We start from the raw sequence: 24,073 nt of genomic DNA on the forward strand, positions 1-24,073 counted from the left end.
AGATTATGTAGCAGATTTTCTTTTCTTTTTTTAATTTCTTTCTACAGAGACAAGATTGAGCGGTCCACCCTGACTGGTGAGAATCGAGAAGTGATCATGCAAGGGCTCAGCTATCCATTTGGTATGACTGTCTACAAGCAGGATATCTTCTGGACCGACTGGACTGAAAGAGGTGTCTTTAGGGCTAGTAAGAATGATGGCTCTGGCTTTACAGTGCTAGCCCAGAATCTGGAGTACCTACCAAATGACATTCACGTTCATACTGAATCAAAGCAGGAGATTTGCTCCAGCTTCTGTCAGCAGTTCAACGGTGGCTGCAGTCATGTCTGTGTTTCTGGTAAGAGCAGGCTTTTTGATGCACAAAAAGGCACCAAATCCCACCTTAAGTTGTGTAATAGACAACAGGAAAAAGACAGCAAATATACAAGGAATCTTACCTCAGGTATCTGTGTTACCTGTGGTTTTTCAGGTCCTGTCGGCCCTGAGTGCCAGTGTCCTCATGAGGGGAACTGGTATCTGGCAAACAATGGCAAAGACTGTATACAAGACACGGGGAAACGCTGTCAGGCAGATCAGTTTACTTGTCTCAATGGTAACTGTATCTTAGCACGCTGGAAGTGTGATGGCTACAATGACTGCCACGATAAAAGTGATGAGCTCGAGAGAGTTTGTGGTGAGAAATCCGGACATTTTTTTCAAAATGTCTTATTTAAATAGACAAACTTAGCCAGCCAAGAAGCAAACAGCTATACCAACATCTGCAAAAGCCTTCATGTTTCTTTTAACCCTTCCCCAGCCTTCCACACCTGCTCAGCCACAGACTTCACCTGCGACAATGGGCGCTGCGTCCCACTCAGCTACACCTGTGACTACACAAACGACTGTGGTGACAACAGTGATGAACAGGGCTGCCCCTTCCCCACATGTAACCCTGCTACTGAGTTCACCTGCGCTAACGGACGCTGCATCAGCGCCAGCTTTGTCTGTGATGGCTACAACGACTGTCGGGACAACGCTACCTCCGACGAAATCAACTGCCGTGAGTAATGACGAGACTAATTGTTGGGCTTAATATTTGATTATGAGATGAGATGAGACAATGAGATGGTTACTGCAAACACAGAAAAATTTTTAAAAAAAAGATGAGATTGAAGTCACTGTTTTCTCCATCCGTTCCTCCCCAGAAACTAAAGTTGGACAATTTCAAGTCAAATACTGTGCCCGTACTCACACCTAAAATGATTCTATATTGCTAAATAATAATGTTATAAATAATGTTACATATGTAGTGTCAAAGGGCTGCCAGTGGCCTTGGGTGAATGATCCGATCTGGTGTCTTTCCAACATCTCTCCAGCTGATCGTCAATGTCCCAATGGCCAGATCAAGTGTGACAACACCAACATCTGCATCTACCCTGGAAACCTATGTGACGGCTTTAACAACTGTGGAGACAACAGTGATGAGAATCCTCTCTTCTGTGGTGAGCTGAGTCAAAGAATGTATAAGCTTCAGCTAATTTGAACTGCACATCAATAAAGATGTAAATCTATGCAAACTTGCGCTTATGTGTGTTACAGCGGGGCGTACGTGTGCTCCTGATCAGTTCCGTTGTGATGTAGGAAAGTGTATCCCTCAGACTTGGGTATGTGACTCCATCAAAGACTGCACTGATGGGACAGATGAACCTCCCTCTTGTGGTGAGTGCTCAACATTAGTGCAGCTAATAGGTAACTTAAATTCAAAGACTTTTATACTTTAGGTTTGATGTGAGTTTCCATAGTGACTCGTGTTTTGCTTAAGGAAGACACACTTATATGAAGCAAGCCAGCCCTTTTTTTCTCTTTCAGTTCACACTTTCCATCGTCATTAAAATGTGATTCTGTGTTTTCTACTGTGCAGAAGATATAATCAGAACATGCAGTCCAAACCATTTCACTTGTACCAATGGAAACTGCGTCCCTGAGTCACTGGTGTGCGATGGCAACAATGACTGCTGGGACAACAGTGACGAGGCTCCTGAGCTGGAGTGTGGTGAGACACCAGTTAGATATGTCGTCATTATTTGTGCAGCGTTAGGCTGCTCAATATTTTGATTCGTTTATATAATCTCAGGTTAGCATTCTCATACACTTTCATCAATTTTGCTTTTAAATATCATATTGTCACCTGGAGGCCAACGAACCTGTAGTTCTGACCAGTTCACCTGTCCAACCTGGTACCCGGGCCATCCACGCTGTGTGCCTTTAAGCTTTGTGTGTGATGGGGAGAAAGACTGTGCCAATGCAGCTGATGAGCTCCAGAACTGTCCCAACCGGACCTGCCACATGAATGAGTTTGCCTGCGCAAACGGGCTTTGCATCCTCATCCCCTTCCAGTAAGTGTGGCACATGTGTGATTGAATAAAAGTAGAGATGCGTTTACTGGTCTCGAGACAAATTCTCTTGTCAGGCAAGTAATTAATCACTACTCTTCTGTAGCTGTGATCGCGTGAATGACTGCGGAGACGGCAGCGATGAGTTGCGCTGTACGTATGATACCTGCAGCAGCAACCAGTTCACCTGCAGTAACGGAGCCTGCATCTACTCTTTCTACATCTGCGACGGGCAGAACGACTGTTTGGATGGTTCGGACGAGGCGGACAGCTTGTGCCTCACGCCTCAGCCCACCTGCTCTCCTCAACAGTACATGTGCAAGTCAGGAGAGTGCATCGATTCCAATAAGGTGTGCAACGGACAGAAGGACTGTCAGGACGACAGTGATGAAAAAGGCTGCGGTAAGAGGCAAACAAATATGGGAAACTGTGGGACATTTTTGATAGAATTTATGAACTGTATTTCTTTTCACACAGCATCTAAAATAAACTTTGGTTGCACAAATCTTCACATGCATATGGTTAAAATATATATAATGAAGAAAGATAAGGTGTCACAAAAAGTATATTCGTCAATCAGACCAAGCCTATGTGCTTTCATATTTTATGAAAATGTTTGCTTTTATAAATATATGTATATTTATACAGGTTTCTTTGTGCTACATATTATAAATACTGATGATTTATTCTGAAAAGATGGAGTATGTAATGAGACGTATTTGTCTGTTTGTCTGTTTGTTTGTTAGCAGGCCAACATCCACAGTTTTCAAGATACACATTTTCAGATTTTGTGACAGTAGACACAAAAAACAGCTCAGGATGATTTAATTTTGGTGAAAATCAGAGGTCACGTCAAATATGAATATCTGTGAAAATGTTTTATGAATTGTCCTTAAACTTGACAACAATATAGAAGGCCTTGGGAGACATGAGTACCTGGGTTGGCTAAGCAGGCCAATCTTGACCTTCAATGTTTGCACCAAAATTCAATTTAAATTTAATTTTTTTTTTTTTTTTTTTTTTACAATTTATAGAAACCAAAGGTTTCAGTCAGTCACCTCCAATCATGTGGGCAAAGATAATAAAAGACACAATTTTAGTACGCAATACTTTAAAGTCATGAGTCAAAGGTCAGGGTGACACAAATGAGGAAAAAGGCCCATGTGAGATTCCATTGGATAATGACCACATTTTAAAGCAATATATTAGTCAGTGGAAAACATAAGCACTGTCATTGTTTGAGCTCTTTTAAAACATTCTTGTTTCAATACAAAATTATACAATTTCACTATGATAAACCATCAGAGTTTTAGTATAGCTCTTGCCCTTCATGGAGAGTTGTGCTCTTTGAGTGCTCTTGTTAACTGTATTTTTGCTGCAGGTCTTAAAACCTCATCCATATTCTGACTTTGCTCAGATTCTCACTTTTTCTTTATTCTCTTTAGGAATTAATGAGTGTCTCAACCCAGCAGTCCACAAGTGCGCCCAAATCTGCACTGACACCCTCACCGGTTATTACTGTTCCTGCAACCCAGGCTACCAGCTCATGCCAGATGGCAAAGCCTGCGAGGACCTCGACGAGTGTGTCAGCACACCTGCCGTCTGCAGCCAGATCTGCGAGAACAGTTTTGGCTCATACCACTGCAAATGCGCCCCAGGGTACATCCGCGAACCGGATGGACGCACCTGCCGTCAGAACAGCGGCATCAACCCATACCTCTTGTATACCAATCGCTACTACATCCGCAATTTGACCACTGACGGGTTACAGTTGAGCATAGTCCTGCAGGGCCTGACAAATGTGGTGGCATTAGAATTTGATCACTATGAGAAGAGGTTGTACTGGCTGGATGTAGGGGCAGGAAAGATTGAGAGGATGCGCTTCGATGGGAGCGACAGGGAGACGCTGGTGAGCAACAATATAGGAGGAGCTGAAGGCCTGGCGCTGGACTGGGTTGGCAGGTTTGTAAAACAGGAGAAACCTAATAGATAATAATCTGTTAATATAAGTATTTAGGTTATTAAGTAACAAGAAGTGATTCACACAATTGGAAAACAATTGTTTACACGTGTACGTGTACTATATTTAATTTTTTATAACTAGCAAATCGCTCTCAGAGCACAAAATACATCCTGAGTAAACACACACACGCACACTTCCATATACAAAATAAAGAAATAGAGAATATGAATGGGGTAATTTTTATTAACTTTGCATCTATGTGTTTCACAAACAACAACATCTTTTTAATTTATATATCTATTAAATTTTTCTCCTTTCTGTCTCCTGCAGGAAGTTGTACTGGGTGGACAGGTATTACGGCTCAGTTCATGTGATGGAGCTGGATGGGCGCTACCAGAAGAAACTGCTGTCGGGACACTTTACAGATAGAAATCACACCTACGTTATCACCAGACCTCGTGCTGTGGCTGTCAACCCTAAATATGGGTATTCACACACACACACACACACACACACACACACACACACACACACACACACAGAGAAAATCTATGATTGACTCTAAAACCAAACGTGTGCAGTTGTTTCTGCCTCCCGGTTTTTAGTTGTTCCCATTCCTTTGCTTCGACTTTTCCTCATCCCTCATTCCTTCATTCCTGCCCTCTTTTGCCCAGATGGCTGTACTGGACCGACTGGGGTGATGCAGCATATATCGGCAGAGCTGGCATGGATGGAACAAATGTCAGTGCAATTATCACAACCAAGCTGGAGTGGCCTAATGCTCTAACTATAGACTACACCAACAACAAGATCTTCTTTGCTGATTCCCACCTTAACTTTTTGGAGTGAGTTCATGAAGTATCCCACAGAACGTTTATTCTGTGTTGCACTGAATTATCTAAACATTGATTTCTCTTTATGTTTCTACATGTGAATTAATCACATTGTGTATAAACCTCCCTATTCTGTGCATCTTAGCTTTGCAGACATGGACGGCCAGAATCGGCACCGGGCCATCGCTGGCTCGCTTCCCCATGTATTTGCTGTTTCTCTATTTGAGGACTGGGTCTACTGGACAGACTGGAACACGCATACTGTGGAAAAAGCTCATAAGTATACTGGCGAGGAGCGTACAGTTATGGGCAACAACACCCATCGCCTCTATGACATTCACGTCTACCATCCCTACAGGCAGCCTCGAGGTAAGTATATGACAACTGTGTGCTATTATATTCCCGGCATCACAATAGACGGCAGAAGATAATTTATATTTAATCGTCTTATTCCCCAGGTGAGAACCCTTGCTCGTCCCATTACCTGACCTGCAGTCATCTGTGTCTGATCGCGCCTGGAGGGCAGCGAGCTACCTGCGAGTGTCCCGATCACTTCATTGGTGTGGCTCTTGGATTTAAGATCCAGTGTGTTGCTGACTGCTCCAGCACCCAGTTCCGCTGTGGGGACAATGAGAAGTTAGTTTGACAGAAAGTCATGATACTTTACTGTACTGCTTATTAACCATGATCAGGGGTAAAACTGTTTGTACGCTTTCTTGTTCTTAGGTGCGTTCCGATATGGTGGAAGTGTGATGGTCAGTCGGACTGTGGTGATGGCTCGGATGAACCTCAGACCTGCCCACCTCGCTACTGTTCAGCTGGCCTGTTCCAGTGTCAAGATGGCAACTGCACCTACCCCGGCTTCCTCTGCGACGGCCACCAAAACTGCCCTGATGGCTCAGATGAGGATGCTGCTCTCTGCAGTATGACAGTTTCCTGAATCCTGAATACGAACTCTAAATAACTCAATCAAATAAAAATTGAACAGAAAAAATTACTTTACGTTTACCAGATTCAAGTTTTTAACTATGATTCTTTTAGGCCTTTATTTTTTCCTTTTTCTCTTTTTCTTCTTTCTTTCTGATGAAAATGAAAGCCTGTTTTCAGGAAGAGGGTTCAATGTTAAACCTGTTTCCTGTCCTCACAGGCGATCACCGCTGTGCTGAAAACCAGTTCCAGTGTAAAAACAAAAGGTGCATTCCTGTGTCCTGGCACTGCGATGGAATAGTTGACTGTACAGATGGCAGTGATGAGGATGCGGAGACTTGCTCCCAGAAGACCTGCAAACCGGGAGAGTTCACGTGTGCAAACGGCCGCTGCGTACCGTCAATGTATGTGTGCGATGCCCAGGACGACTGTGGTGATGGATCTGATGAGCCGTATGAAGTCTGCAGTGAGTGCTACTGTCACGCTAATTAAATATGTGCCAACCATGATTTCCTTTTCTTTTCCCCATGTCTGTCTGTGATGAGCACAAAAGGAGCAGCTTAATTGATAATAGCCGTGCACTTTGCAGAACCGCATAACTGTTTAATCAAGCATCGACTTATCTGTTTCAGAGATATACAATCGATTCAGACACAGCGCAGGTGTAACCTGGGTGAATTAATGAAGCTGCACGTAGTGTTGATTTTTCTAAATTTAAGTTGCACAGCCAATCCCTCCTCCCCCTCCTCCCCCTCTTCCTTCTGCTTCTAATTACTGTCTGTCTGGCTCTGTCTCAACTCATCCTCCCTCATTATTTCTCACCCTCTTGTCACCTTGCAGACTTTATTTTCGATCTTACTACTAATCTCACCACTTTCCTTCCATCCTTTGCCTGACGTCTCTGTCGCCTTGTCTCCACAGTGGGTCCAGACTACAAGTGCGATGAGGATACAGAGTTCTCCTGCAAGACAAACTACCGCTGTATTCCTCAGTGGGCCCGCTGCGACGGCTCAAACGACTGCATCGACAACAGCGACGAGGAAGGCTGCGGTCAGTGCTCATGTGTCAGCAGACGTGTCGGGGCTGTCAGACCAGCTGCATACTGCACAAGTGTCGAAATCTTAAATTAGTTCCTAAAGATCTGATGATATTGAGGTGTACTTTAAAAGTTCAAGCTCTGCAATGCTTGTAGTTTCTAATCCAGAAAAAGAAATCTGAATACCTTTACAGATCATTTGCACCGCTCAATCATTAAATAACGTATTTATTCATTTCAGCCTTGGCTGTAGCCGACTTTAAAGCTCCGGTCCCAAAGATTAAATAATAATGGGTGTAATGCAGAACAGTAAAAACAAATAGCAAAGATGCATCATCCTATATAGACAGAAATTACACTGTAAGAAGGCGGTCACACACAATTAGTATTTATTAGTGAAAATGTATCAAGCTGTGTTAAAAATGCTAAAAACTCGTGAAGTTGAAGCTACAGTGTATAAGATATCACCACCAGATATCAGTAGAATGTAGATTGCAGTCTACTGACAATGTCAGGAATAAATTAGTGTCCTTTTATTTATATTTCCATGTCTTAGAGCCCTGACAGCGATGACATCTTGGCCACTATTTGCAAGATTGTGGGGCTTCCACAAACTGGCGCCGACTTCTATGTATTTTTAATGAATTAATTCTAAGTTTAGGCAGCACGGTGGCTCGGTGGTTAGCACTGTTGCCGCACAGCAAGAAGGTCCTGAGTTCAATTCCAACATTAGGCCGGGGTCTTTCTGTGTGGAGTTTGCATGTTCTCCCCGTGTTTGCGTGGGTTCCCTCCGGGTACTCCGGCTTCCTCCCACCGTCCAAAGACATGCAGCTTGTGGGGATAGGTTAATTGGATAATCCAAATTGCCACTAGGTGTGAATGTGCGAGTGAATGTGAGTGCGAATGATTGTCTGTCCCTGTGTGTTGGCCCTGTGACAGACTGGCGACCTGTCCAGGGTGTACCCCGCCTCTCGCCCTATGACAGCTGGGATAGGCTCCAGCGCCCCCCGCGACCCTGAAAAGGATAAGCGGAAGCGAATGGATGGATGGATAATTCTAAGTTTATGAAAATGCATCAATCTGTTGGAAGCTGTAATAACACACTGATCAATTTATATTTATGAGTACAACCTTCTTTTGTTCTATTAAGTAACCTAAAAATTGACACGCTTTACCTTTAAGTCTTTGGTTTCAGCAGGTTAAAAATCTTATTTCCCAAAATGTTCTCATGACCATATGTTCAAACACCTTTTGTGCTGCTGCTTTATAACAGAGGAAGTGACCTGTGACCCTCTGGGAGATTTCCGTTGTGACAATCACCGCTGTATTCCCATCCGCTGGCAGTGCGATGGCTCTAATGACTGTGGCGACAGCTCAGACGAGAGAAACTGCCGTACGTTTTTCAGTGCAATCTGTTTCAAAAATGTCTTCTTATCAAAAATGTTTCTTCTGACTGCTTTTTACTCATGTAGTTTGAAGCCTCATATCACAGCGGCCACACATCTCATATTGAACACGTGTGTGTGTGTGTGTGTGTCTCTAGAGCCAAGGCCGTGCTCTGAAAGTGAGTTTCGATGTGACAACGAGCAGTGCATTCCCGGAAGCTGGACGTGTAACCATGTCAACGACTGTGGGGACAACTCGGACGAGCGAGACTGCGGTGAGCAGACGCCTCGTCCTCATGCTAACTCCTCGGCCTCCTTAAAATTACATCCAGCCGTAAACAAAACACACACGGGCGCAAACACACACATCAACATAACATCTTGGCTCTCTTCCAGAGTTGCAGACATGTCGTCCAGGTTTTTTCCAATGTGACTCGGGTCACTGTATCCCCGCTATTCTGCAGTGCGACAACCGACCCGACTGTCTGGATCTGTCAGATGAGACCAGCTGTCGTAAGTTTACAGCGTGACAATTAATGGCACTCTGGGCCCTCGCAGTTTTATTTATTTATTTATTTATTCTGTTTATATGTGTGCGAGGTAATTATTCAGGCTTTAAGGCTTCAAAAGAATGAAAATGTGGCACAACAGTCTAACAGCAGACAGGGATATACAGTTTTTGCTTAAAGCTTAAATGAGGTGAGAAACACAATAAGATGGTTTAAAACTGCATATTAGTTTACCCCAGTAATTAAACCACAGAGTAGCTATACAAGATTTATCCTTTTTTTCACATTTGAACACACACTGAATAATTTGGTGTGGTTGAACTTTGCACCTGTAGGGCTCTGGTCATCCAGGAAGTGAGATCGAACCATCAACTGCAGTCATTTCCCTGCATTCTTTCCTTTTCTCTCCAGTCATTTTGTTAACTATTATCCAATAAAGCCATAACATGCTTCCAAATTGATTGTAGACTGAAAACCAGTCTTTGTTATGTGCATCCTGTAAATGCCAAATTTCCCAGATATTAAGATTAAATCCAGAATACCTTTGATAAATTGTAACTGTTATTTGAATATATGAAAGTTGGACAATTATACAAGCACTCCATCCATTAATCCGTTAAGGTATTCTTTCAGCTAACAGTTTAAAGTCAGAGAAATGTCTGCTGATATGTTCCTCCAAGGTAATGTAACCAGGGTGGCTTCATTTGCTGTTGATGAAAGCTGCAAGCCATCCATGTCTTCACTTTCCAGACTTGGATTTATTCCTATTTGCCCAAAGCGCCTCTGAAATGGTAACAGTGGGAATTCAGAGTAATTGCTGTATCCTTGTCTCTGTAAAATATGTAACCATACACTGAAAGAAAAAAAAGTCCCCTCAGCTCTTCTCGCATCCAGCAATCTCAGATTGTCTGTGATGATTGAAGAAAACTCTCTGCCGCTTGGACCCATCTGTTTTTGCCTCATCACTTGGTTCCCCTATGCTTTCTCTGCATGTCGTCCTTTGATTTCTGGGAACATGTCAGTTTTTGTTCTTCTGGTTGCCATGCAGCAGCAGCAGCAGGGCTGTGGAAGGAAAGTGGTAATAACATATTTGTAGAAAATAGAAAAATCTACCAACCAGCATGTCCAAAGACGGCACAAATCAGAGAAAAGTTACCAGCGATAATTCAAATAACTGTGGCATTAAAAAGAAAGTTAAAAGAAGTGGACCAACTTTGAAAAGGGGCAGCTTTAAGAGAAACAGTGACCAGAATGGTGTGCAGTGCTGGTTGGATTTATTTCTCCATTGATATATCTCTTTAAGAAAGACAGTTTAAAACATGACCTTGGTAAAGAAAGGAAAAAAAAATCAACTGATTTTAGTAATAATGTGCAAACTATCTCCCTTATTTTCCCGATCTTTCCAGCTACTCGATACCCTGGAGGCCGTTACTGCCCTGAGCACCAGTTCCAGTGTGCGAACCACATCTGTGTGAACCAAGGCTGGGTGTGTGATGGCATTGATGACTGTGGGGACAGATCTGATGAGCAACTCAACTTATGCTGTGAGAAGCTTGTTATTAATTTTTATGTATGTATATATGTATATACATATATATATATGTATGTATATGTATGTATATGTATGTGTATATATATATATACATACACACATATATATATATATATATATATATATATATGTGTGTGTGTATATATATATATATATATATACACACACACACATATATATATATATATATATATATATATATACATATATATATATATGTATGTATGTATATGTATGTATATGTATATATATATATATATATATATATATATATATATGTGTGTGTGTGTGTGTGTATATATATATATATTAAAGATCTGGAATTAAATAGTAGCAGTGTGTTTAGTTAATATATGCCTGTCTATACTTAATACAAGACACTGGGCTCAAGTCGCATTTGCTTGTGTTTAACCAGTGAACATCACCTGTGAGATGCCGTCCCGGTTCCGCTGTGACAACGGCTACTGTGTCTATGCTGGAGTGCTGTGTAATAAGAAGGACGACTGTGGAGACGGCAGTGATGAGAAAGAAGACCTCTGTATGACTCCCACTCACACATTCCTGCAATCTGCATATTTTAACATGACTAAAAATATACATTTAAATGCACAAATCTGATCAGTTATTGGACGTAATTGGACATAGAGTAATGGAATAGGACAGCTGAACATTTGGCAATATAGAGGGATAAACATTGATGTTTTGTAGTTGCCCTCTGCATAAACTATGTTTAGTGTACTGTGTAAATATATGGTGCCGTGAAAAAGTATATGTCCCCTTCTCAGTTTTGTGTTTTTGCATATTTTTCACATTTACATCTTACAGACAATCAAATTCATTTTAACGTTAGACCAGCCAGAGGAAATACACAATGCAGTTTATACTACCCTGTCCTTTGTCCTGTCTTCCTCCCCAACCCCAACTGATTATGGCAGATGGTCGCCTCTTCCTGAGCCTGGTTCAGCTGGAGGTTTGTTCTTATTAAAAGGGAGTTTTTCCGTCCCACTGTAGCCACAATGCTTGCTCATAGGGTCACATGATTGTTGGGGTTTTCTCTGTTTTCTTTGTGTTATTTTAGGGTCTTTACCTTGCAATATGAAGCATCTTCAGACAACTATTATTGTGATTTGGCACTATATAAATAAAACTGAATTGAACTGAAACTCAAGAGTACTGGGGTTATGTAAACACTCCAGCATAAAGAACAAACAACAACAAAATAAGAACATTTTGGAGTGACCCAGTCAAAGTCCAGACTTAAATCTAAAGAAGCAACTTGAAAAACATATTGCTGCTTATCAGAATTTATCTCTCACTGCCAACGGAATAATCACTTATTAGGTTTAAAAGAAGGGACAGAGGGTAATTTTTTTTCCTTAACCATCATTTGAAAATAGCATTTCATATTTATTGTGCAGTGTTAACCTTTTTTTGTGATCTGAAACATATAAGTGTGACAAATATGCAAAAAAAAAAAAAAAAAAAAAAAATATATATATATATATATATATATATATATATATATATATATATATATATATATATATTCCTTTTTGTATGTGAACATAATCAGATTGCATATTAGTTTCAGCAAATGCACCTCTTATCATCAGTTACTGTGATTGTCAGGCATTAGTCCAAACAACAATGCTAATCCTGAACTTTCCTCTTTAAAGCCAGTCAAATGGGAAATCCCAAAATGACATCAGTGCCTGCACAGGGCACAAAGCTGAAACATAACAAGGATAAAGAAAAAGTCTGTTGTATGGAATTGTTACACAATCAGCTTAAACATCAATCAGAGCAAATTATTTTGAGAGGAGATTAAATAGTTTGGTTCAGAGCAGAGGTGGACATTGGCTTGCTCATCTAAATCCACTTGTTTGTTGGCAGGAGACAGTAAAGATGTGCAACGCTGTGATACACAAGCACGAGTGAAAGGCGTATATGTGCATCACGAAAGCATGTTTACGTTTTAATCTAGTGGGAGGAGTTGTGTTTGAAAATTTAGAAGTAAAGAGCTTCTAGAAAAAGCTCTGAATTTAATCTTAGATAAGTGGAGGTGACGCTTTCGGAGGTGGGCTGAATACCCACTCAACCATTTCTGAATACTTGTGCTGATGATTCATCTCGACTGTGTCCTTCACAGGCCGCGAGCCCACACTGGCCCCCTGCACACTGGAGGAGTTTAAATGCACCAACGGACACTGCGTGTCCCTGCGATACGTGTGTGACCACAATGACAACTGTGGAGACCGCACAGATGAAATGGGCTGCAGTAAGTGCCACAACAAAAGACTTATTCAGCTTCCTGGCAGGAGGACAGCATCGCCTTTTCACTTTAACTCAATGGCTGCATTTAAATGTTCCTGGGAAAAAAACAGCATGAATCCTTTAGGACGAGTGATGATGGTGTTTTCACGGAGCTTTAATAAAAGATTTACGGTGTTTTGGTTCAGGCAGAAAAACGAATACAAGCATTATATTGACCGAAACAAAAACAAATGTATTGTGCAATCAGTAGGAAATATGGCATGGATCTATGTATAACATTACATAATTGAGATTATGTGCTCTTCTACAGAAAGAGGAGCTATATTCTCATAATCAGAGAGAATTATAGGATAACAGTATTATAACTGTTGTCAAATTAATGAGATTTTTGCACAGCACAAATATAGATAATTACTTCAATATTCTAATGAAGTTTGCCACCCAGGACATAATAAAAATCCTCTGGTCTTTACTGGGTCCTAAAATAACTTAAACATAACCAGACATGAACATCAACATGACATGGTGTCATTATTTATTTAGCAAAGGTTAAGCCAAAGAAGCAGTGAGTGAAAATAAAGGCCATCATTTAACAGCTTTTAGACTCACTTTTATCAGCAATAAGTAATCATTTTCTGTATGAGTTTATTAGTCTTTCACGCCACTGTGGAATTTTGTCCCACTCTTCGTTACAACATTACTTCACTTCATTGAGGTTTGTGGGCATTTGTTGATGCACAGCTATCTTAAGGTCCCACCACAGGATTTCAGACTGGCTGGACTTTGGAGTCTTTTCTTTTTCAGCCATTCTGTTGTAGATTTGCTTCATATCATTGTCCTGTTACACAACCCAATTTCAGCCAAGCTTTATCTGTCAGACAGAGGAGTTTGTGGCTCAATGACTGCAACATGCCTAGGTTGTGTGGCTGCAAAATGAGCCCAGATCATGACCCCGCCGTGTTTAACAGCTGATATGTTGTGTTTGTTTTTGCACCAAATGTGACACTGTCCATGGCCAAATGTCTCGTATGTCAAAAGGACATTGTTCCTGAAATCTTGTAGTTTATTCAGTTGTAACTTTGCAAACTTGCAATATTCTTTTTGTTTTTGTTTTTCGGGCACTTCCATAGAAGACATGCTTGTTCAGTCTGTTTCTAATTGTGCTGTCATGAACTTTAACATTTAACTTGTTAAATGTTAACAAGTCTGGAAAGTCTGAGAGGAACCTCTTGGGTTCTTTTGTAGTTTCTCTGAGCACTGCAAAGTCTGACCTTGGGGTGAATTTCCTGGGATGTCACCCTCTTAAAACTCTGGCAACTGTTTTGAATCTTACTTACTGTAGGATGATGACTTCAGATTATTTGGAGTGGGCTCTTTTAGTGCTTTTTTTAGATTGACGGGCAGCAGCAGTTCCTACTCTGAGCTCATTGCTGATGTCTTTCTTCCTAGCAGTGCTCCCAGCCAGTAAACTGTAAAAACATTTGCTTCTATCGAGGTGCTTACACATATGTTCAGTGATGGTGAATACATTTAACCAGATTACTGGGTTATATCCGAATTAATCTGCCTGTGTAAACTAAGCCTATAAGTAGCTCTTGCGTGTGGCTCAAAAGCTGTTTTTTGCACGTTGTCTGTCCTCCAGATTTTGGCCTCGATCGCAACTGTGACGAGAATCTGTGCCAGCATGAGTGCACGAACCTTAATGGCACAGGCTTCATCTGCTCCTGTAGGCCCGGATACACAGTGGACCCAGACAGCACCTACACCTGCTTGGGTACACACACTCATACATACATGTTTATGATAAATATACATGTCTAGTTAAATATCTGTTGGGTAAAACCCACACTCCTTCTGATCCTGGCTGGTGATTTTTTTCAGACATCAATGAGTGCGAGGTGTACAGCACCTGTCCTCAGGTCTGTAAGAACACCAAAGGCAGCTACGACTGTGAGTGTGCCCCCGGCTACAGGAAAGTGGGCAATGGCAAAATGTGCGAGGCTGCGGGTAAGAAACCGCTGGGTTTTCTTTGGAGCTGAGAAGACTTCACAGCTACTGAAATATATTTTTGGCCTCATTACAGTCTTCTTTCTCATCTAAGTGTGAAAAACAGATTCATCAATGATTTAATGGTGGGTCTAGTTAGCAGGCATGCCTTTTCTCTTGCTAGATTTGAAACAGCAAGAATGCTGTTGTAAGTAATAACTGTTGTTTCTATTGCTGTTAAAAACTACCTACATCATTTATACATTTCATATATTTTACAATGTATATTTTATAAAAAGACAAGTAGATGCAGGCCATACTGATCATTTTATTGGTGGAGAGACTCTTAGAAACTCTTAGATTAAAGACCTCAGAGACCAGCCTTTGCACCTTAATGAAATGTCTTTAAACAATAAGAATGTACTTTTGATTGATTTTTATATTTTTCAGTGACAAATACATGTAAACATGTATGTGTGTGTCCAACAGGAGCAGCTCCCATGCTGCTTCTACCGGAGAACATTCGTATCCGGAGGTTCAACTTGCAGACAGAGGGCTACCATGACTTCATCGAAGAACAGGAGCACATCATGGCTCTGGACTACGACTGGGACCACAACAACACAGGATTCAGTAAGATATCCATTGATTAGCATCAGTGCTGTGTGATACTATCGATCTGATACCAAGTAAATAAAGTGCCAGTATTGATGATATAAATACTTTTGACCTATAAAGACAACTTGTGTAGGTATTCAGGTCAGTATTGGCATTGGTATCGATAGTTTGACCCCCCCTCCCCCAATAATTAAGACTACCTACTATAAAAACCACATAGTACACCTGAGTGCACACAAATTACACCAACAAAAATGTGTTTTGTCAGGTATGGTGTATTTCACTGTTGCTGGTAAAGACGCTATACCAGGCGCCATAAAGAGAGCATACATACCATCAGTGGACGATGGCAGTAATAACATCGGTGCTGCTGTTGATCTCGGCGTCAAATACATCACCAGCCCAGACGGCATCGCTGTGGATTGGGTCGCCAGGTGAGTTTACCTGATTACAGTAGTTCAGTGCTCTAATGCCTTAATCCTAATCCAAATTTATTCAAATATATTTTATTTACATTAAAGTTTTAGGGGGTTTGCCCATAAAGCACCAGAATGTTTTTCAGCTCTCTGATAATTTTGTTCCTTTTTTTAAGAAACCTTTACTGGGCAGACTCCACGCTGCAGAGGTTAGAAGTGGCCTTCTTGGATGGACGCTACAGGAAGCACCTTGTCAAGACTGACCTGGGTCACCCATCTGCTGTGGCTGTGAACCCACGACTGGGGTAAGATTGCACCTGTGTTTAGATTTTGTTTAGATTTTCTGAACACAGGCACAGTCTGTTAATTTATATATCAAGCACAAAAACATAAGAGAGGAGCTCCCAGAAACACACATGAGTCAGTGCATATACAACAGGGTCACATAAAATCACAGAGTTCTCACCGCTTACATGCTAAATAATGACAGTATCTTTTATGCCAGAACCCAGTTTGCACTGGCCCATATTAGATGTTATTAGCGATTCAATGATATACCTTCAAGAGCAACATATGAAGACTGTACAAATATGAAACATCACAGGACTTCTGTGTTTGCCAAGATGACTGTGATCTTGTATTTGTGGACATAAGCGGAGATATCAGCTGAACATGCCGAGGTGGAGGGTCAACTTAGCACAGGGGGACTGGTTAGAAACCCTGCATCAGTATCAGTGTCGGCCAAGATTTTCAAAATACTTGTAGTTTCAGATTTTGTAGCTGTCTTGGGAAATCTCAATGAAACCGTCTTAATGAGCCATTATTTCATGTCCGTCATGTTGCTGCAGGATGCTGTACTGGGCGGATCGTGGGACCACAGCCAAAATTGAGTGTTCCTGGCTTGATGGTCAGGAGAGAAAAGTTCTCGTGTCTGATGGTCTTGGGTGGCCCACTGGCTTGTCAGTCGACTTCACCAACAATGACAGAATCTACTGGTCAGACTCCAAGGAGAGCCGCATAGAGTCTATTCTGCCATCAGGAGAGCAGCGTAAAACGGCCGTGTACATAGGTGATCCTAATTTCCTAATCCATCGTTCATATTCCAAACGGTTGCTGTTACTGGAGCTGAGTAAAACTATTCAAACATTTCTGCATCTCTCCCAGATGTAAGGAACCCCTTCAGTGTGAGTGTATTCGAAGACCATGTTTACTGGAGCACTCAGGAGAAAGGCGAGGTGTTTCGACAGGAAAAGTTTGGCCAGGGTGACAAGATCAGGCTGCTGACTGCTGGGCCCTGGCTCACCCAGGTCTCTGTGTACCAGCAGCAGAGATACAACACCATCGCCAGTAAGCTGCACACTCTCTCACATGTCCACAAAGTGTGCATGCAGGGTTTGTTTGTTTACAGTGTGCAAAGCCTCTTCATTTGTATCCATTTTATTTCTGTGTGATATTACGTTAATAGTCCATTAAACGTCGTGAACATTGAGTGCTTTGGCCCACAAGAGCTATTTTATGTTTTTTTGTGTGTTCAGCAGTAGCAGTAATGTGCAGGAAAGTGGAAGAAGTCAACCATGAATAACAGAGGAACACATTATTATTCTATTAGCCACAACTGTAAAGAGAGGAGATTGCCTGGACAATGATGGTGATGATGATGAAACATGAAATATATGTTATTTATTTGTTTGTGCAGTGAAGAATCCATGCAAGGGAACCTGCAGCCACCTGTGTTTGCTCCGACCGGGAGGGTACAGCTGTGCCTGCCCCGAGGGCACCAGCTTCATCCCAGGCAGTAAAACTGAATGTGATGCAGGTGAGAAGAGGAGTTTTTTTAAATTTCCTCTCTCCTTTTAAATAAAATAGTAGCCATCATGTCTTAGCTGGGAGTGCCAGCAGCTCAAGAGACAGATCATCTGTCAGTCGGAAGGTTGGCGGTTTGATTCCTGCCTTTTTCTGTCGAAGTATCGTAGGACAAGGCACTGAGTCCTGAGTTGAAAGTTCTTAGGCATAGGAAAAAGAACTTGTGTGATTGGATGACTGAGTTCTTAGACTGCTCAAATTAAGCAGAAAAGGATTAGAAGTATTAATGCATCAATTCATCATCAGTTTTTTTTTTTATTCTGTGATCTTTCCTGCAGCAATATTGACAACCTTTTATCACTTTCCCTGTTATCTACACAGCATCAAATGAACACAGAGTCCAGTGAAGCTGGTGGGACTAAATAGAATAGATTAAATAGATTTAGTAAACATGTGTAGTGTCATAAAATCAAGGGTAGTGTTAGCTCAGGCAGGCTGTGAAGTCGAGCTCAACCTCATTCGCAGCAGATCAGCCAATTTCTGCTGGGGTTCACATCAGCTGGTAGCTAATAGTGAGGATAATATTATTTCACCATATTAATGTGACATTTTCAGACTTTTATTTTGTGACATTACTGTAACACGTCCTTTCACAACATGTCTTTTGTCCTGTCTTCCTTCTCTCTTCCTGTTAAAAGGGAGTTTTTCCTTCCCACTTTTGCCAAAGTGCTTACTCACAGGGGGTCATATCATTGTTGGGTTTTCTTCGTATGTATTATTGTAGAGTCCACCTTAAAATATAAAGAGCCTTGAGGTAAGTGTTGTTGTAATTCAGCGCTGTATAAATAAATTTGATTTGAATTGAATTTTTATATTCGTGTTACATGAACTGAAATTTTGAGCAGGCGTGAGAGACCAACAGTAAATGGGAGAAAGGATAAAGGCCACTGTTCTGCCTGGTTCTGCTTGTAGTTTCTTCCCACTGTCACCAAGTGTTTGCTCAGAAGGGATTGTGGCTTGGGGCTTCTTTCTAACATTGTAGTCTTTACCTTACAATATAAAGCACCTTGAAGGGCCTGTTTTTTGAATTAGTATTACATAAATAACTAAATAAAGTGACTAAATTAAGCTACACCGTATCATCAGTACTGATGTCTCAGTAATGATTGTTTGCCTGCCATAGCACAGTAAAAACCTCTCAATGTTATGATTGTTCAGGGTTTGATCCACCACCTACCATGCCGCCTCCCTGCCAGTGTCAAAACGGAGGCACCTGCTACTTTGATGACAACAAGGCTCTCTGCATGTAAGATTGTCTTTCCTTTTTTTTTTCCTGCCAGCTGTCAAAATAAAACATTGGATTAAATTGCTGTGTTAATGCTGATGTTAATGTAATGTCAGTGAAATAAAGTTAAACCATTGGCAGTGTTGGAACTGTTATGTTTGTGGTTTGCTTTTTGTACAGATGTCCTTCAGAATGGAAAGGAGATTTCTGCGAGATAAGCGTGTTCCATGTGATTGCATCGTCAGGTATGTTTGATTTTAATTAAATAAAAATAAGATAATAACAAAATAAAAATGTCCTTCTAATTCTAACGAGCTTCTTCATACGTCACTTCTTGCCTGCTTGCCTGCCTCTGTCCCTCCCTGGCAGTTGGAATAGCCATCGGGGTAACGGTGGCGGTTGTGGCTCTGCTGGTTGCTCTGGTCTATGCTGCCAAGAAGAAGTCGAATCTGGCCGAGAGTTTGTGGAACAACTTGCCAAGCATGCTCAAAATGCCCAGTATGCCATCAATGCCTAATTTTCCAAACTTCAGGTAAGATCGGAAAAGTCAGAAATTAATGAAGTGTAACATTCAACCACTAAAACTGATTTTCTGTTCAGGAATGAAAGTAAAAAAAACTCTAATCTGACATCTTAATCAAAAATAATAATATGGTTTAATATTTTTTTCTGCTTTTTTTGCATACTGGTGGATTAACTGTTACATAAACATTTTTTAAAAATTTGGTAATTACCGGTACTGTTAATTTTGAGCACCAGTTCCACAAACCTTACACTGCGTGGTGGTCTAACGATGAGATTTAATAATAAAGAAATTCATAAGTAAACTGAAAATCAAATGGGAAAGTAAATAAACAGTAAAATCACAACAATGATAAATACACACTTTTTGTTAAAATTTTATTACAAATATTAAAATAATAAGAATATGAATTCATATTTCATTTTGATATATTTTAACATTTTTATTCAATATTCAATAGCACTTTTTGACATTGTAAGGCCTCCGAATAAAAATGAATATAAAAGCAGATCCATTCATTGCATTTAAAGGTTGTTGACAGAGCATTATCAGAACATGCTAGTATGATATTTACATCCAAATAATAATACTTTGCAGGAATGGTTCAACCCAAAATGGCATGAAAAGAGAAGACAATGAAGGCCTGCAGAATGGAGAGGCGGTCAGTAGCAAAACAAAATATATTCATTAACTGTTTAAAAATGCTTTGTGAGATTTAATACAGATTATACTTTCTTATCCTGTCTATGGTGATCCATAACGCTAATGTGTGCTGTGTGATGTCAGGTCCCCTGTACGTCCGTATTCACGGTGGAGACATCAGGGAAGAATTTTGAGAACCCAGCGTATGAAGGTGGAGAACCGCTATCTTCCAACAACTTGCCTAAAGCCACCTCCGCTCTTATGGCAACAAATGAGGTGAGTAAACAACAACCGCTGCTCTCCTGTGGACTTTATTGGTTCCTCTCTCTTCCTTTTTATTTCATGTCTGCGTCTAACAATTCCCCTATGGATTATGCTCTTGTGCTCAGACTTTGTGTATAAATTACATTTCAAGGCTTTAATATAAACGTAGTGCAAATCTTGTATGTGCTGTTTATTGTGTTACGTAACTGAATGAAAAAAAGTAAAGTACCTTTCCTCAGCATCATATTCTTGTATTAAAATGCTGCTCTGTGATCTGGTGGGTTTTATATTTTGATGAGCTCGGTCTCATGACCCCATTTTTTTTCCTCCATCAGGAGTTTGTTGAGAATCCCTTATATGGGAAAGAGGCTCAAGCTGTGATTGAACGCATAGGAAGTGATTCCAAGCCTGAAGTTTCCATCGAGGTTGCCATCACATTCATCACAAATCTTTGCAGATTAGTTTCATTTGAGCGAGTCGTAACACATTGAACACTTTAAAAAATTGCTTTCAAATCTCACTCTGATAGTCTTATTTGTTTTATTGTGTGGTGATCATTTATTTGTTTATTTAATCCTATAAACTTCTTCTACTTTTTGCATTTTTTTAGGAGGATCTTGGGATCCCAGCATATGGCTCTGGCGTAGAAGACGTTAACATCACATCTGCACGACCAGCTGTTTCGAGCACGCAGGTATCCACAAAGACAGATGTCAGAATAGTATTCAAGCATTAGAAGCTGAAAGCAAATAATGACGGGATCTGAATCTGCAATCATCTGCATACACATGGGCCTGCTTTAAAAAAAATTCCTTTGCATATGTTTCAGCCAAATGGAGATGAGAGTTCTGCATCTTTCCAAAACCCTGCATACACGGTGAGCACAGGATGCACAAAGGGTGAATGTGGGCATTTTAGCTTTTATTTGATGGGACAGTTGAGAAAGATTAGACAGGATAGCACACAAACCCAGGACACTGCACCACCTTTAGTACTTAGTGGGAGCTATAATACTGTAATGGAAAACCAGTCGATCCAAGTCAACTTGATCCGAGTAGGTACTAATGGTAAACGGGCTTTAGTGAGCTGTATGTTTATGCTTCAAGAAAAAATTGCAGTCTAAATGACAGACATTACTTTTTTTTTTGTTGCTGTTGTTTCTGTTATTAAAAATTGTGACATTTTGGGTACTTGAAATTTAATTTCTCCATTTAAAATAATCATTTTGATCTTCCAGGAGGACCCGTAACACATTACCGATTCTGAGACTAGACTGGACCTTGTTTCAGGACTAAAACCCTCACTCAACAAATCAGAGAAAGTCAAAAACTAACCGGCTTTAAATTCATGGTAGCTATTTGTGTAAAAAAAATAAATAAATAAAAAAAGCACTATTATAAACATGATTTAATATAACTGATAAGAAACTTGTTCAATAATTTTTAAGAAACTCAGTAAAAACTTGTAAACTTATATTATATTAATAATTAAAAGTTTGTATTTTTTTTTTGTAAATTGTGAGAAAGTTATGTAATAAAACTGCCATTATCATCAGTATGTGTTTTTGGTACTCGCTCCATTCTGGATGCACAGTATGCTTTTCTCTGGCAATTATATCACAGGAGGATCCTGCTGGTGTTATCCGCTCCCTCATCTCCAACAGAACTCCGTTTCCCAGCTACTGTATCTGGCCCAGTGAACCAGGATGAAACGCTTTGTCATCTCTTTAATCAAAGAGACAGTTTTGAGAGTGATCACAGAGCAACTGCGATAACTCTGCTCGTCTTCTGCCCCACTGTCATGAGTGTCTGAACACATCAAGGTCTATGAGCTTGCAACAACTAGGCCGGCCACATGAGCACTGGGACAAAAGAAAAGTGAAAGAGAGGGGAAAACAAGTGGGCAGAAAGAGTGGAGAACAGAGAAAGCACAATGGGGCGGTACGAACAGAGAGCTGTGACCAGTGTGTTTGTGATGATTCACAATCCCTGTTTTCATAATACTGATTCCCCACAAGGCATCTGCCAGAGTCAGCCAAAGTGTGTAGTCTGTACTGCTCAGTGAGAGACGGAGGCACAGAGGGAGGGGATGAATAGCTATGGATGGAGGGGCAAACCAAAGGGGCATGCAGCTAACAGCATGTGTGCAAACAGTGCTGCCTTCATGGGCTGTCAGAAATAATAAACCCACTTGTGGTAAATAGCGAGAAAGAAGTTGGTGTGTAAAATTGAAACAAAAACCATTTAAAAGGGAGTTTGTTGAATTTGTTTGTTTTTCCTGTTGGACTAGGGTGAAAATGGAAATGTTAAGTTAATTACATTATATATATATATATATATATATATATATATATATATATATATATATATATATATATATAACATAGGTTTTCTCACTATTTTCTACTACAGTCAATACCTAAACTGATGACAGACATTCCAGAACAACATCAATTCACTTCATGATTCAATGATTGTGTTAATATGAGTCTACAGGTCACATGGAAACACCAACTTTTGCTTTTTTTAATGATTATTTTAATAATTTAAGCTACGAGCCTGAAGGTCAATATTTGGTGTGAACACCTTTATTCTTCAACACAGGCTGAACTCTCTTAGTCATGCTTTTTTGGTATTTCTTTAAGTAGTATTCAGGAATAGCTTTCCAGGCTTCTTGAAGGACATTTGAAGCTTTTCTTTGGATGTCGGCTGCCCTTTATTCTGTTCACTATCAACATGATCCCACACTGCTTCAATAATGCTGAGGTCCAGCCTCTGGGGAGGCCAATCCATGACTGATAGTGCTCCACTGTGTGATTCTTTTTACTGTCCAGGTAGGGTTTTACTACACTCGTAGTGTGTTTGGGATCATTGTAATGCTGAAAATTGAAGCCACTGCCAATGAGACACTTTCCAGATGGTATTGCATGGTGGAGCAGAACCTGGTACTTTTCTACATTCATAATTCTTTCAAATTTGGCAGGATCGCCAACACCACTGGCCGAAATGTAGCTCCAAACCATGAAAGAGCCTCCACCTTGTTTTACAAATGGCTGTAGAGACTCTCTTGTTGAAACTCTCTCCTGACCTCCTCCATACATATTGATGATGAATGAAAATGTTCACATTTGGATTCATTACTCCATAAGACCTGGGAAAACTGTTGCCACTGTTCTTCAGTCCAGTTCTTGTGTAATGTGGATGTAACTTTCAAATACTCTTCATGTGCTGTAGATAGTTTGTAGATAGGCCTGCCATATCTTGTTTTATCCTCCACCTGTCCAGATTCCTCAGTGTTTTTTAAGGACACACTGCACATCAAGCCAAAATATGTCCAGTTTATACCTGATAGCGTTTTGGCAGCATTTGGCATTTCTCATTGATTCAACAAAAGAAATAAAAACAAATGATGCAGTTTTGCGACAAGCCACAAGTAACAAAGTGCCTCAAGATGAAGTTTAAAACTGTTTTTTTGTTTTTTTTGCCAAGTTGTCTATTAGGCATAGAAACAGCATGGTTCACAGAGTTAGGTGGCTTTTTTACACTGGCATGATTCATAGTTCTGTGTTAAGTGTCTTAACAAATAACAAAAACATCCCTCTGAGAATGGTCGGGTACAAGAACTGGACTGAAAATTAGTGAAAAAAGCAATTAATTTCAAAAGAAAACCTTTTTATAAAATTTTT

General features: G+C 40.5%; 1 protein-coding gene across 1 annotated transcript in view; it reads left to right on the forward strand.

The window, feature by feature from the left end:
- lrp2b (low density lipoprotein receptor-related protein 2b) overlaps positions 1–22,702 on the forward strand; it is a 43,221-nt gene extending 20,519 nt beyond the window's left edge. Inside the window, exons 43-81 of the mRNA XM_085170748.1 lie at positions 48–337; positions 470–673; positions 797–1,039; positions 1,356–1,481; positions 1,579–1,698; positions 1,901–2,032; positions 2,174–2,375; positions 2,479–2,774; positions 3,818–4,334; positions 4,666–4,821; positions 5,010–5,180; positions 5,314–5,537; positions 5,627–5,804; positions 5,895–6,091; positions 6,316–6,561; positions 7,017–7,145; positions 8,405–8,524; positions 8,675–8,791; positions 8,913–9,029; positions 10,432–10,569; positions 10,993–11,115; positions 12,727–12,855; positions 14,494–14,625; positions 14,733–14,858; positions 15,327–15,470; positions 15,724–15,889; positions 16,048–16,176; positions 16,720–16,940; positions 17,036–17,218; positions 17,568–17,687; positions 18,893–18,980; positions 19,140–19,204; positions 19,329–19,491; positions 20,080–20,143; positions 20,269–20,400; positions 20,724–20,813; positions 20,999–21,082; positions 21,218–21,265; positions 21,626–22,702. Of these exons, the coding sequence (XP_085026874.1) occupies positions 48–337; positions 470–673; positions 797–1,039; positions 1,356–1,481; positions 1,579–1,698; positions 1,901–2,032; positions 2,174–2,375; positions 2,479–2,774; positions 3,818–4,334; positions 4,666–4,821; positions 5,010–5,180; positions 5,314–5,537; positions 5,627–5,804; positions 5,895–6,091; positions 6,316–6,561; positions 7,017–7,145; positions 8,405–8,524; positions 8,675–8,791; positions 8,913–9,029; positions 10,432–10,569; positions 10,993–11,115; positions 12,727–12,855; positions 14,494–14,625; positions 14,733–14,858; positions 15,327–15,470; positions 15,724–15,889; positions 16,048–16,176; positions 16,720–16,940; positions 17,036–17,218; positions 17,568–17,687; positions 18,893–18,980; positions 19,140–19,204; positions 19,329–19,491; positions 20,080–20,143; positions 20,269–20,400; positions 20,724–20,813; positions 20,999–21,082; positions 21,218–21,265; positions 21,626–21,637 (6,142 nt within the window). The 3' untranslated portion in view covers positions 21,638–22,702. The remainder of the gene's footprint in view (positions 1–47; positions 338–469; positions 674–796; positions 1,040–1,355; positions 1,482–1,578; positions 1,699–1,900; positions 2,033–2,173; positions 2,376–2,478; positions 2,775–3,817; positions 4,335–4,665; positions 4,822–5,009; positions 5,181–5,313; positions 5,538–5,626; positions 5,805–5,894; positions 6,092–6,315; positions 6,562–7,016; positions 7,146–8,404; positions 8,525–8,674; positions 8,792–8,912; positions 9,030–10,431; positions 10,570–10,992; positions 11,116–12,726; positions 12,856–14,493; positions 14,626–14,732; positions 14,859–15,326; positions 15,471–15,723; positions 15,890–16,047; positions 16,177–16,719; positions 16,941–17,035; positions 17,219–17,567; positions 17,688–18,892; positions 18,981–19,139; positions 19,205–19,328; positions 19,492–20,079; positions 20,144–20,268; positions 20,401–20,723; positions 20,814–20,998; positions 21,083–21,217; positions 21,266–21,625) is intronic.
- The last annotated feature ends 1,371 nt before the right edge of the window (positions 22,703–24,073 follow it).

Source organism: Neolamprologus multifasciatus, chromosome 8, assembly GCF_963576455.1.
Source record: "Neolamprologus multifasciatus chromosome 8, fNeoMul1.2, whole genome shotgun sequence".
In the NCBI taxonomy this organism is placed as follows: domain Eukaryota; kingdom Metazoa; phylum Chordata; class Actinopteri; order Cichliformes; family Cichlidae; genus Neolamprologus; species Neolamprologus multifasciatus.